General features: G+C 39.7%; 2 protein-coding genes across 6 annotated transcripts in view; both read right to left on the reverse strand.

Moving 5' to 3' along the window:
- Window positions 1-12,172, reverse strand: part of LOC139614355 (apolipoprotein A-I-like) — a 385,012-nt gene that overhangs the window by 170,051 nt on the left and 202,789 nt on the right. Inside the window, exon 1 of one of the 3 annotated variants that reach the window (XM_071471511.1) lies at window positions 2,008-2,012. The exons of the other annotated variants lie outside the window; for them this stretch is intronic. The gene's annotated coding sequence lies outside the window, so the exon portion shown is untranslated. Of the gene's footprint in view, window positions 1-2,007; window positions 2,013-12,172 lie in introns of those variants that run through there. 3 annotated transcript variants of the gene reach the window in all.
- Window positions 1-12,172, reverse strand: part of lsamp (limbic system associated membrane protein) — a 509,337-nt gene that overhangs the window by 11,907 nt on the left and 485,258 nt on the right. For all 3 annotated transcript variants that reach the window (XM_071471505.1, XM_071471506.1, XM_071471504.1), the window contains one exon: window positions 938-1,069. In XM_071471505.1, the coding sequence (XP_071327606.1) occupies window positions 938-1,069 (132 nt within the window). The remainder of the gene's footprint in view (window positions 1-937; window positions 1,070-12,172) is intronic.

The following is a 12,172-nucleotide window of genomic DNA, read 5'->3' on the forward strand; positions in this document are numbered from 1 at the left end:
CTGCAGAGTCAAACAGTGCTGAGATGAGTCACATCATAAAATAAATAAAGCAGCTCTCATGCACAGTAACAAGTTTTTCTCATTCATCTCAATTGGAATCTCAATTGTGTTTTCTTTCAGTTTCCCTTGAAATACTTTTCTTTTGCTAAAAACTGAAGATATCTTGGATAATCTCAGGGAAGTCAGCGTTTATTCTTGAGATACATTTTATAGAGTAAAGTGTATTTACTCTATTTACTAGTATTTCATTTAATCATAGGACATTCCAACCCCAGAAATCAGTGTCAGATAGATTTGGGGCTAATGGTTAAAATTCATCAAGTTTGGTAACATTCATCATATACACATAATGATTTCAACAGACATGGTCAGAAATATGTCCCATGGACATTAATGCTCATTTTCCATTTAGGATTAAACACTAAATAATGTTTTCATATAGAATTGTTTATCATTTAATTCAGACTTGTATGCTATATAATATAGTATAAGTAAAAGAGTATAACTCCTCCTGGGTGGGGGCTGCTCATCAATTCTCAACTGCCAACATATGCATGACAGTCATCAGATCCAAACATGGACCCCTGACAAGATGTAATTAGGTGATCTTGTTTTGAAATGCTAAGTGTCTCTTAAATGATGATGTGGTACGTAAGAATTACCATCAAAATGACAGTTGCAATCAAAGTTACAGATCTTTCTCGTTCTGCCTGGATTCATCTTGAGAAGTCTGAAGGGTGCTCCAAAACTTTCAAGATATAGCCTTCCCTCCCCATCACACACTATACTCTGCATGTCTCTACCCTTAACTCCAGTCTTGACTTTTATGGGCTTTTATCTGTTGAGTGCATCGTCTTGTGAAATGTCTAACATGAGATGTGATGAGAATATGGATCAGTTTGGAATACAGTGTGCCCTGCAGTTGCTCGTTACTTACAGTTGACAACCACATTGACGTATTTGACATCCGGCGTGGCGACGTCGTTGCTGGCCTTGCATTCGTAACGACCCCCTTGGTTTCGCATGATACCTATAATATCCAGGTACTCTTCTCCATCCAGCGGCTCCGCTGCAGAGAGATGAGGGAGTGATTGAGGGTGGCAAAGGGAGAGGAACAAAGGAAGAGACAAAAGAGAAGAAAAAAGGAGGTGGGATAAAGAAAAGGTTCATGTTTGAGCTCCACACCAGCATGATAAAATTTCCCTTTTTATTTCAGCTCTCACTTTCCCCAGTGACTCCAACCAGCGTTATCTACTGGCCATCGCTTCCAATAAAAGTGAAAGTGACTAAAACGTATATTTTTGCTAGATGATAATGTTGGACAATGACTGCATGCAGATGAAGACCCTAAGCATTATTAAAGTAATAGTTCCAAATTTTGGGAAAATTGATGCCACTCCTATATCTATCAAATAGTTATGAAGGTACAGACAGCAGCCAGTTGGCTTGGCTTAACATAAAGACTGGAAATAGGGGGAAACAGCTAGCTTACCTCTGTCCAAAGGCAAAATAAATGCCAACCAACAAATGACTAAAGCTCACAAATTAACTTATTTTCTGTGTGTAATCCTAATAAAAAATGCAGACAAAAGAGGCAAGTTGTGAGTGGGTGAGTTATGTATTTGACCATTTCCTGGTCACAGTTTGTACAACAAGAATCTGCCTGTTATCACATTTTTTTACATTTTGATCACATTAAACAAGTAAACATGTATCACTCTTTTAGAGCAAGCAGCTTCTGATTTATCCATACGCTCTGAATGTTTTATATTTTTGTCTAGATGTTTTTATGTTTTGTCTAACATTCTTCCCAGTTTTATAAACCTGGTAGCTATAGAAAGTGGTATTTCATTTTAACAGTTTTTTTTTTTTTTTTTTTTTGCAGACGAAGTGATGAATAATATAAAAGAAAATCTTAGCTTTTTCATGAGCACACAAGTAAATCTGGCCTCTCTTGAAATTTCTGCTATCATTTTGCCATGCCAGTTTGGCTTGACTACAGTTGGACTGGAGAACACTGAGATACAATTATAGAAAGGAAACAAAATGGGCAATTTGATTCAGATCAAAGCTTTAATACACATGTTTATGTTCAGGTACAAAAAGGAATGTGAATATAGCTGAAATATTTACTTTAATGGTTCATACTGGTATCAGATATCAGATATGGATCTGTAAATGCTTGAAACAAAGTAGTTCAAATGACATGTCATCTGACCACAAAGGTAATGGAGTGAAAAGCCTGTCATCACAGATAGTGTGGAGACAGGTTTATCGTTCCAACTGGGATAACAATCGACACTTTTTGTCAGGCTTTCTGTGAAGGTGTTGCATTTGACTATAAACACAAAAAGTCACGAAAGTAATCGCGTGAAAAATGATCCAATCTAGTGGTGGGGTTTTAGCTGCTGCTTGACCATCCCACAAACACCTCACTTGATGCATACTGACACTTAAATTTCTCTTTCTTCTTCTGCAGACTTGGTAAATTAATAAGGCATCAGTTTGAACTACGGCATGCTTGGATACTCATAATCAGCCACAGAGGCAATTCAAATTCACAGTCAGGTCATGCCGAAAACCTCAGACTGAATGACTGAGAATGACTCTTCAACTCAAAGTGCATTTAATATTCAGCAACTTCTTAAGCTATTTGCTGTTTGTCTGAAAGCATCAATTAACAGAGGAATGATATCTACAAATGCCACACAAAATATCTGAACAGAGGGCAAGAAAACCAAGGAGACCATAAGACAGATATCTGACTAATTGTTCAATGAGCCAGCCAGCTAATTAGCCATGTACAGAACACGGCGTCTTGACGTCTCATTAGGAAAGATCTGGTATATCTTATTAAAGATCTATGGGTGTGTCAGGAAGAGGAAATTCTTTGACATGCTGCCACGTTGTTTGTACTTGATCTTTTATCACATTTGAAGACAGTATTGGTATGAAGACCCACTATTGTCATTATTTGTGAGGCAATATATTATTTGCTGAATGTGTGACATTGCAATGAATTCGACAGAGATGTGATAAATAATGCTATATGATGTGTTTACACACTATACAAAGATGTACAGCATGTTCATTTGACGTGAACATCCATTTTACATCCATTTTCACCTGATGAAAGATGAAGCCACCGGAAATTGTACTAACTCAATAAGGAATCATCTGCTTGTAGCCAGTATGGTAACAGTGCAGCTCTCATGGTATTTCTCAAAATGATACAATTATCTTCACTGAAGGGAGGTAGTCTCCCAGGACCCAGCAAATGTAATAACTACAATAACATTGACTGAATCTACAAGACTTAATCTATGAAAATAAGGAATGATGAAATCTTGGGACTGGAAATAAATTGCACAGAGATCTCTCGGGTGAGGAGGGGGAAATGCGCTGATTGTAACAACAGTAAATGTCACTAGTCACAGTTGTGGGAAAGTTCATGCTTACGTTCCGAGTGAGGGGCTGCAAGTTCTCTGAGACTAGAGTGCTGCACCCTAAGAAATCATCCAGCAACTTCAGGGACATATGTCATATGGGCGGCTAGCTGAAAAAAACAGCTGTTCTGCACACATAAATGATTTGCCATTTTATGTTGTTAAACCTACAAAAACAACAGGTGACAAAACCCCAAAAATATCAGTCTGCCTTATACACATGCTTGAAGCCCAAACTCCAAATACATAGAAAACTGGGCCTGAATGAAAATGTTTTTAAATCCATAAAATCAAGTGCATGATGGAGATGGAGGTCAGCTGATACAATATTATTTCATGCTGATTGAAAGATCAGTGGGATCATGATCAAAGTCTAAACCAGATCATATTCAGCTCGCTCTGGATGAACTGCCAGAGTAACATGATTGGAGAGGTATGATTGAAAATCTGTTGCCATGGAAATTCTATTGAAGCTCAATCTCTTCTTCAGCACTTTGGTTTGGTGCTGGATGAAGAGAGAGAGAGAAAACCAGATGATTGCAAAGATCAAAGAAGAGAGAAGAGAGTCAAAAATATACATGACAGATGAGAGGGGATAGGCTCGTAGGGAAAATTAGCTAAATTTGGAGGAATATGGCGTTAATCAGGTTTATCATGCGCAACCATTTAAATTATTCAACCAGCGATGTAATATCAGAGTCAGCACACTAAAACTAGTAACCGTTTCTTTTGGTGAGAAGAGAGGGTTTAGAATTATCCTGAAGTAAGTTACAGAAAACAAAGGCAACACCTCTATACTTAAAGTGTTCATTAGCAAAAAGAAACACATAACACATACCATAGCAATACCAGAATATTAACCAAAATATTAATATGTTCAACAGAGTTTAACAGAAAGACAACAATAGCAGAATTCCCCAATAAATGATAGGGAAAAAAAGCAAGAATGCAAGATTTAAGATTACACACGTTTTCTTGACAGAGTCTCTGGGGCAGTGTAGAGGAGAGGAAATCAGGGCGAGGGGGGCTTTGAGATATCTGGGGGATGTCCCACTGAGAGGGCTGTGTAGCTGTGAAGGAGTTATGTGTTCAACATTTCAGCGTGGCAGTTCCATCCACCGCCTGTCAATCTAAAAGCAATGTTGGATTCCCTTTCCTTTTTAATCCCGTCTTGATATTCTTCTAAATGTACTTCCACGTAGGTTGAATGCAAGTTTTAGAGGTTAACCAATTTTCACATCAGTGCAGACCCCTGCTGCTAGAGGGGCCTGTGGAATCTCCTATGTGGCTCTCCAGGGCCGCATTTACTTGTCTTATCGCCGCTTCCTCCCAAAAGGTCTTTGATTTAAGTGTAAACACCAGGTCTTGTTTGGTACCTGGTCTGAGCTGCAACTGGCCTCCTTGCTTGGAAGGTGTCTCTGTGTTCAGCTCAGAAGTATCACTATTTGAACAGTTATTTAGTTACTACCACTAGCTGTCATCTCATCTGATGTGTATTAGGATCCGCTCAGTGATTAATGGAACGTGATGTATTGTCTAAAGAAACAATTAAATACAATTCAACATTTCATAGATCTCTGTCTGCACCCTCAAGAGAGTACGGCTTCCAGCACATGAAGTGTGTGCTTCACATGTTATCTTTTTAATGAAGCGTAATGAAGCTAGAATGGTTAATCTTGTCTCGAGGGAATTGATTAGAGTGTGTGTACATTATACGTGTGTATGCACGCATGCCCACGCCTGTGTGGGGGTGTAATGTCTCTGTGGTGAGTACGAAGCGTGCATGCATGCATTGGTGTGCAGACACATTTCCTAGAAGGTTTTCAGAGAGCACTGAACGCAGTGACTGATTCAAAGTGCGCACATCAGAAAAGCTATTAGCAAAGCCCCATGAATCCTGACATTACACTATATCATCACATTTTTATGCTAATCTGGATAGAGAGGGGAAAGTGGGTGGCAGAGGGGATATGAGTACTATAAGTAAGACAACTACAAGGAGTGACAATATATTTTTTATGTTTTTCCAGATAGCCAGATAGGCCAAAATAGATAACTTGCTAAGTCCTACAGGGTCTACAGCAGAGATCACGAAAAGCCGTCCTTTCCAGACCTGGACCTACAATCTATAAATCACTGAGAATAATTAAACATTGACAGAGAATCTCTATTTTAACTGGCACAGCTTTTCTAGCCTTTACGCACTGGTCACGTAATGCTACTCAGCTAATCATTGTGAGGCAGTAAAGTATTCACGGTGAAACAGGACGAGAGACAGTCAGAGGGTTAAGTGATGAAAGTGGGGGAATGGAATAAAAGAGGGAAACAAAAAGACAGAGGTGTTAAAGATGCTCAGTTGTTAAGATGTGTTGAGACTGTAAAGATGTGAAAGGGAGTTAACAAAAAAGAAGAAAAAACTAAAGTCAAGCTACACTTTTTAGGCCTATTTCATTTCTTGTTTTTGTAAAATTAAACACTTTATTTGAACATGCACATTTAAAAAAAAAGCCTTGAACTGAGAGAAGAACATATGTCATTATCAGAGAATTATTTATAATCCCTGAGGTTTGGGGGACCACCAATGTCAGAGGGCTCTATCTAATGTCCCGATATCTGACTGAGCCTAATGTTGCAGTGACAGCTCTGGACTGTAGTGGCTAAAGCTAACGTTACCATTAGCTTTGCTGACTAACAAGGGGCTTCACAGCCCCAAATCCTGGAGGTCTTCGACTTTTAAGGTGGCAAGTCTTAAAGGATGTATGATATGTTTAAAAGTTCAACTGGCAGAATCCCATCGGTTGCCAACTTCCTGTATAATTTTGGTTGCTGGCTATTTGGTTTATTAAATGTGTATGTATATATCTATCTATCTATCTATCTATCTATATATATATATATATATATATATATACAAACACACACACACACACTCTTACTTATAGTACTCATTTCCTCTCTGTCAACCACCTTCCCCTCTCTATCCAGATTAGCATAAAAATGTGATGACATAGTGATGACATATATATATATATATATATATGAATAATATGAATACACACTTTTGACTTTGATGCTCTGTCGAGACTGGAGGCTTTCAGGGCAGCAACAAAGTCTCTATGTGCAGTGCACACACACCTGTGAACCTGTTAGTGGAGGTCAGAGTTTAAATCCCAGTGTTTGCTGCATTTCTTTTGATGTTGCTGTTGTTGTTGAGAGAACATCATTAATATAGAATAGAAACTTGGTTGCAGAAGGTGTTTTAGACCACTGAACCGTGGGGTAAAAGGTGAACGCATGAAAAATATAAAATGAAGTTCATCCTTCACTAAAATATACAGTAAATGCTCTACTGCCTGTTTGATCACTTGGATGCAGCTATAATTTTGCAATGCAAATGGAAGTGTCATAATTTGTTCTAATTTTGTGCTTGTAATAATTTCTCAAGAGGTGTCCCATTTTAGGGACTGCATGTCTAATTTTAGAATGAAACCATTCCGTGATTATTGGAGAGGACTATATACCCAACCCTGCTAAGATCCTAAATGAAATTACCTTTGCTGAGCTGCTTGGAAACCATGTCTTTTTAGAAAGCACTGAAAAGCATTTAGGTGCTGCTGAAAAGTAAAACCTCTAATGTGGGAGACTGAAATAATGTGTGTATTAACACTTAGAGTAAGAGATATAAGGAAAAAAATCACTCTACTCCAAAAAGGATACTGTAAATGGAAACCAAGTAATAAAAAAGAATTACAGGAAACTTTTGCAAATAATTCAGTTATACAGTAAGCAGCATTAAAGCTGCCTACAGCTGAGAAGTGATGGCTAAAATCAAGCACTTTAGCCAGCTTGTCTCCCTATCCATTGTAATTTGAAAGCTTATGAAATTTGACAGAAAACTAAATGAAAAAGTCAAAAGGGGACAGGCCAAAGAGAAAAAAAAAAAAACATGAATTGCTGATAGCTGTGTAGTGACAGGAAATCAATTAGTGTTATTTGTTTTGGAGAAATTGAAATGTTTTCTTTAAACCCACCTTTCACCCCTTCTTGGACTTCAAGCTCAAATTATTTCTCTGCTATCCTCAAACCATGCAGCCCTGGTGCTTGGATATTTTGAAAAGACAATGCATATAATTGCTGTCTGGTTCTACACATTATTCTGTTGAAAGTCCTGCAGCCTTTGGGATAGGCTATGCAACAGCAGGCTCGAAGCAGGCTGGGAAGAGTTGAGGAGCCTGAAGCAGAAGTACACTTCTACAAATGCCTGCTGGATATTGATTTGCATTGCACTAGCTATTTTAAGTTTGTGTGAACAACAACAAGTTTTCTATGTCAATTGAAGTACTTTGTAGGTGCAAGGGACAGCGGTGTGATAGGAGCACCAACATTTATTAGGCCTACATGCACACATGCGCCCACCCCCCCTGGCCAAAGCAAGAGTGGGGACCAGAGAGGGGAGAGCAAGGGGGAGACAGAGGAGGCAGAGGGGTGAGGGATGTGAATCACAAACCAGCCATTTCAGCTGGCAACTGGATGGCACTCATTTGCATATCCTCATGCATCATTCATCAGCATCATTTTACCACAGTGTGAAACATTACATTTATTTTCCAAATGCTAATTTATGTTAAGCAGCTGATTTGAGAAACTTCAGAGTCGAGGAGCATAAAAGACCCTGCAACATTTATTTTCTTTTGTCTGCACGAGTGTGAAAGTATGAGTGTTCTGGTGTCTGTATGTGTGCACGTACCCATCACTTTCCTTTTGGACCTTTGTGTATGTGTGCACTTTTGAGCATGTGTGTGTTTGTGTTTGGACAGTTGGCTATATTGAACGCAGCCACATGGCAGCTATCTTTCTGTTGGGAGTCGGTGTGATTTAAACGATGGGTCAACACATAATTACAGAGTAACTGTACTCATCAACACATTCCTCTTGGTGGAGATCATGAAAAGATGACAGCGCTCAGAAACGAAATGAAAATATCCTCTTCAGGTTAATAAACAGTGCATTGTACACATAACTACTCTCAGCCAGCTCAGGAAAAATAACTTGCAACCTGGAATGTTTTACATCCTTTGAAATTAAAGCACACAAACATTCTTGTGGGACTGTTAATGCGCTCTCTTTTATCGCCTGAATTCTAATGTCCCATTATGCTTGGCAGCAATACTGTATAACTTAGAAGAAATCCTACATCTTTTCAGCAGTCTGAGGACAAAAGGAGAACTTCCGCTTCTATTCACGAACCATTTGCTACCACTGCTGCTGGCGGTGCAGAAATAACACAGGTGTTGGAGCCAAAAACAAGACGGCTGTTTATTTGCCGCTTCTTGAGCCGAAGAAATTACACGCACAGCGGAGCGGTGCAGCCGCCTGTTTTTCGGAATGATGTCATTCCCCTCTCTATCTCATTTTCCCACTCTCTTCTTCGTCTTCTTCTTCTTCTTCAACTCCTCACATAACTTTGATGTGGTTTCTCTCTGAGTGAATACTGCGTGGTTGTTTGTCTTATTCAAGTCTGTGGCCTTAAAAGGAGATTAATTGTTGATAAAACAGAATAGGGTTTAGAGAATGAAATCCCATGAAGGGGAGTCGGGTTGTTGGCTCTTTATTCCTCTTGGCTGATAAACAGATCTAGTCTATTGTTGTGGGAGGACTTCTCATTAATGTCTGGATAGATTCGATGGGCTTCTGTTTGCCATGGGAGAAGAGGCTTTGTGTTAAGCAAGGATAGCAAGGTCAGGCACAGAGTCTCGCCGCTTACTCCTCTATCACTATTTTTACCTGCCCTCTCTCCTTTTCTGCCTCTGTCACACACACACACATACACACACACCATCATCCATTTGTGCATGCCAAGGCACGTAGTTCCATGATAGCATCAATCACACAACCACACTTCTTCATGTCACAACCGCTAACAGTGAGATATACTGCTGCATTTCCGGATCTAAGTCTTGAGTCTTGCTGAACGTCATCAGAAGGTACATATAAATATAGATGTACAAGGAAGTGTGTGTATGTGTGTATTTGATTGAAGAGATGTGTTGCAAGTAAGCCACATGCACTCATCATTCCACATGGCCACGACTCTATCAGTTTCATTTCGTTACTGAATGTAGCACCTGCATAACTGCCTGTGAATCATTTGCCTCTGAGGTTGGGGTGTCTGGAGAGCTGTGTGCAGTCACTGTGGCTAAGCTGGCTGCTGGATGGTCAGTAAACCCCCCAAAACTGTAGGACTGCCTGCTTGTTAAACTGCACTAGACAAATCTAAAAAATGTGAAGAGTGGGTGCAGTTTGTTACAGTCTTCAAGTAACTTTCCCAGTGCTGTTTATAATATCTGATTTTCATAGAACTTCACCACTTTCAGTCCCCCTATTGTGACAGAGTATTAGGATTAGCTACTATACAGAAAAAACAAACTGCAGTTTATTCACATAATACTTCCTTTGCAACCATATACTGTATATAAAGATGGATGTGGCCTCTGTGATGTCAACCAGAAGTTTCTTAAGAGTGGGTTTGAAGCTCAGATTGGACTGCTCTGCTGTTGCCATCTTGGCAGTACCTGACTAATCCAACAAGACTAGGTCAAAACCAAGTATGTGGATAGCTGGACTGCCTATGGTCATATCCTGATTTTATAACTGTGACGGTGTCTTACAAAATCACCAAACACATACATTTTTCAGTTATATTTTCAGGCTTTTGTCTTTATTACAGTCATAGTGATAGAAATTGGAGAGAAAGAGAGAAAGAGGATGTCATGCAGCAAAGTGCTACAGGCTGGACTCGAACCCGGGCCGCTGAGGCAAAGGCTAAGTCTAGTCTGAGTGCTAATAGTGAAATAGACTATGTTTCCTATTTTGTCTCTCACACAGAGCAGAGCCTCCATCTTGGATCCACAGTAATTTAGCTTTTATTTATTTCCAACTCCAGAACATAACAGACTTTTATTAGAGGCAAGTCTAACTCCCCCTGTTCGATATATAGAACTGGCCATAGTGGTTAGTACTAAACCCTGTCAGCATGACTTCTCTGTCTCCCTCCCTCTCTTTGCTTTCTCCGCTTAGTGTGTCTTATGAGCGGCTCAGTAGGCTGTGGCTCGGCACTCTGCTGAGCAGTGGTGGAAATATCATCACTCAGCCAGTCAGTGACATTCACGATTATAGGTTTGTTGCTATCCAGCCAAAAATGGGCAAAGAGGTGGGGCATGTGTGGAGCCGAGAAGTGGGTGCATGCCTTTGCATGCTTTGTGGCAAGCACACACTCACCCACCTGTCACTCAAAGCGACACACTCTCACTTATGCATAACTTATAGCCTTAGTAAAATTTAAATGAGCCGTTCAGTTGCCATGAAGGAGCAAATTAGCTATACAGACCAAAACTGTTTTTGTAACAGGCTGTAAACACGTTTATTTTTGCTGCAATGTTGGACATTTTAATATGGGAGTCTATGAGGATTGACTTGACCTTGGCCTCAAGTGGTGATTCAAGGAGCTGTAGTTTTTGGCACTTGCTTCATTTTTCAGCCCTGGAGGTTACCACTTGTTTTTCGTTCCAAATATCAGTATGAACACAGAAGCAACTCTTTTGATAATCAACTAATCATTAAATCAGATTTTCAAGCAAAAATGTGAAAGATTGTTGCTTTTCTTGGACTTACATGACAGTAAATTGCACATAAATGGGTTTTGGACTTTTGTTCAGACAAAATAAGATATTTGATTAAGTCACCTTGTGCTCAAGGACACTGTGATGGGAATTTTTCAATGTTTATTAATGTTTCATGAAATAAACAGTTAATCAAGAATTATTGATTATTTGATTAAAAAAAAGAAAGAAAATTCCTTATTTGCAACTGTTGTTAGTTTAACCTGTCTGCAAAAAATCTCCTCTGGTCTATTAAGGTTACTAGGCTTGCAAAATTACTTTTTCAAAGACTTACAGGACACACTGTCCAGACTCAAACAGTTTTTGTAACTCACCTTGTATCAGAATCTGAGGGCTGATGTTTTGCCCGGCAAATGTTTTAAATTTGGTCTCAGTGTGATTATGATTTGTTATTGTATCTTTTTTGGAAGTATTTGTTATGTTGTTTCATTCATTTATTTAGATTTTCCTTTTGATTTGTCAATACTCTTCTCCTGCTTCTATTTCTTGAACCTTGTGAAGGGATTCAAACCAGAAACCATGGAGCCATGAGTTCACTTCTCCCTCAGGCTCCTGCTTCCCTGAGGGGATGTGTAACTTGGGGGCTCTCAAAAAAGTGCTTATGGAACAGAAAAATAAAGTGCTGAGTTTCTGTACAGCTGTGATTTTAAACAAGTGTGAGTTTGAGTGTTCAGCCAGCCCAGTGGTGACTACACCTAATGAGGCTGGGCAGACACAGGGCAAGCTGTGCTCATGATGTTCTGTGCAGCGTGTGACAGCAGACTGATTTCAGACCAGCTGCTGATGGTGCTGATGGTAAACAAACACGTGAACAGTGACAGTCAGCAGATCGGAGACCTGCTGAGAGACGGATGAGCAGCTGTTTTCTCTTGTTTCCCAAAAAGCTGGCGTTCAACCGTCACACATGCACACATGTGCACACACCTACACACGGACACGCACTCAGAGACACACAGCTGGGGACACGGAGCAGCAGGTTTGACCTGGGTTGCTCTGACAAGGACCTGTCACCAACTTACACTTCACTCTGGCAATCAGCAGGCTTGT

This window comes from Trachinotus anak, unplaced genomic scaffold, assembly GCF_046630095.1.
Source record: "Trachinotus anak isolate AG129_WGS33_773 ecotype Australia unplaced genomic scaffold, CSIRO_AGI_Tana_v1 ptg000034l, whole genome shotgun sequence".
In the NCBI taxonomy this organism is placed as follows: Eukaryota; Metazoa; Chordata; class Actinopteri; order Carangiformes; family Carangidae; genus Trachinotus; species Trachinotus anak.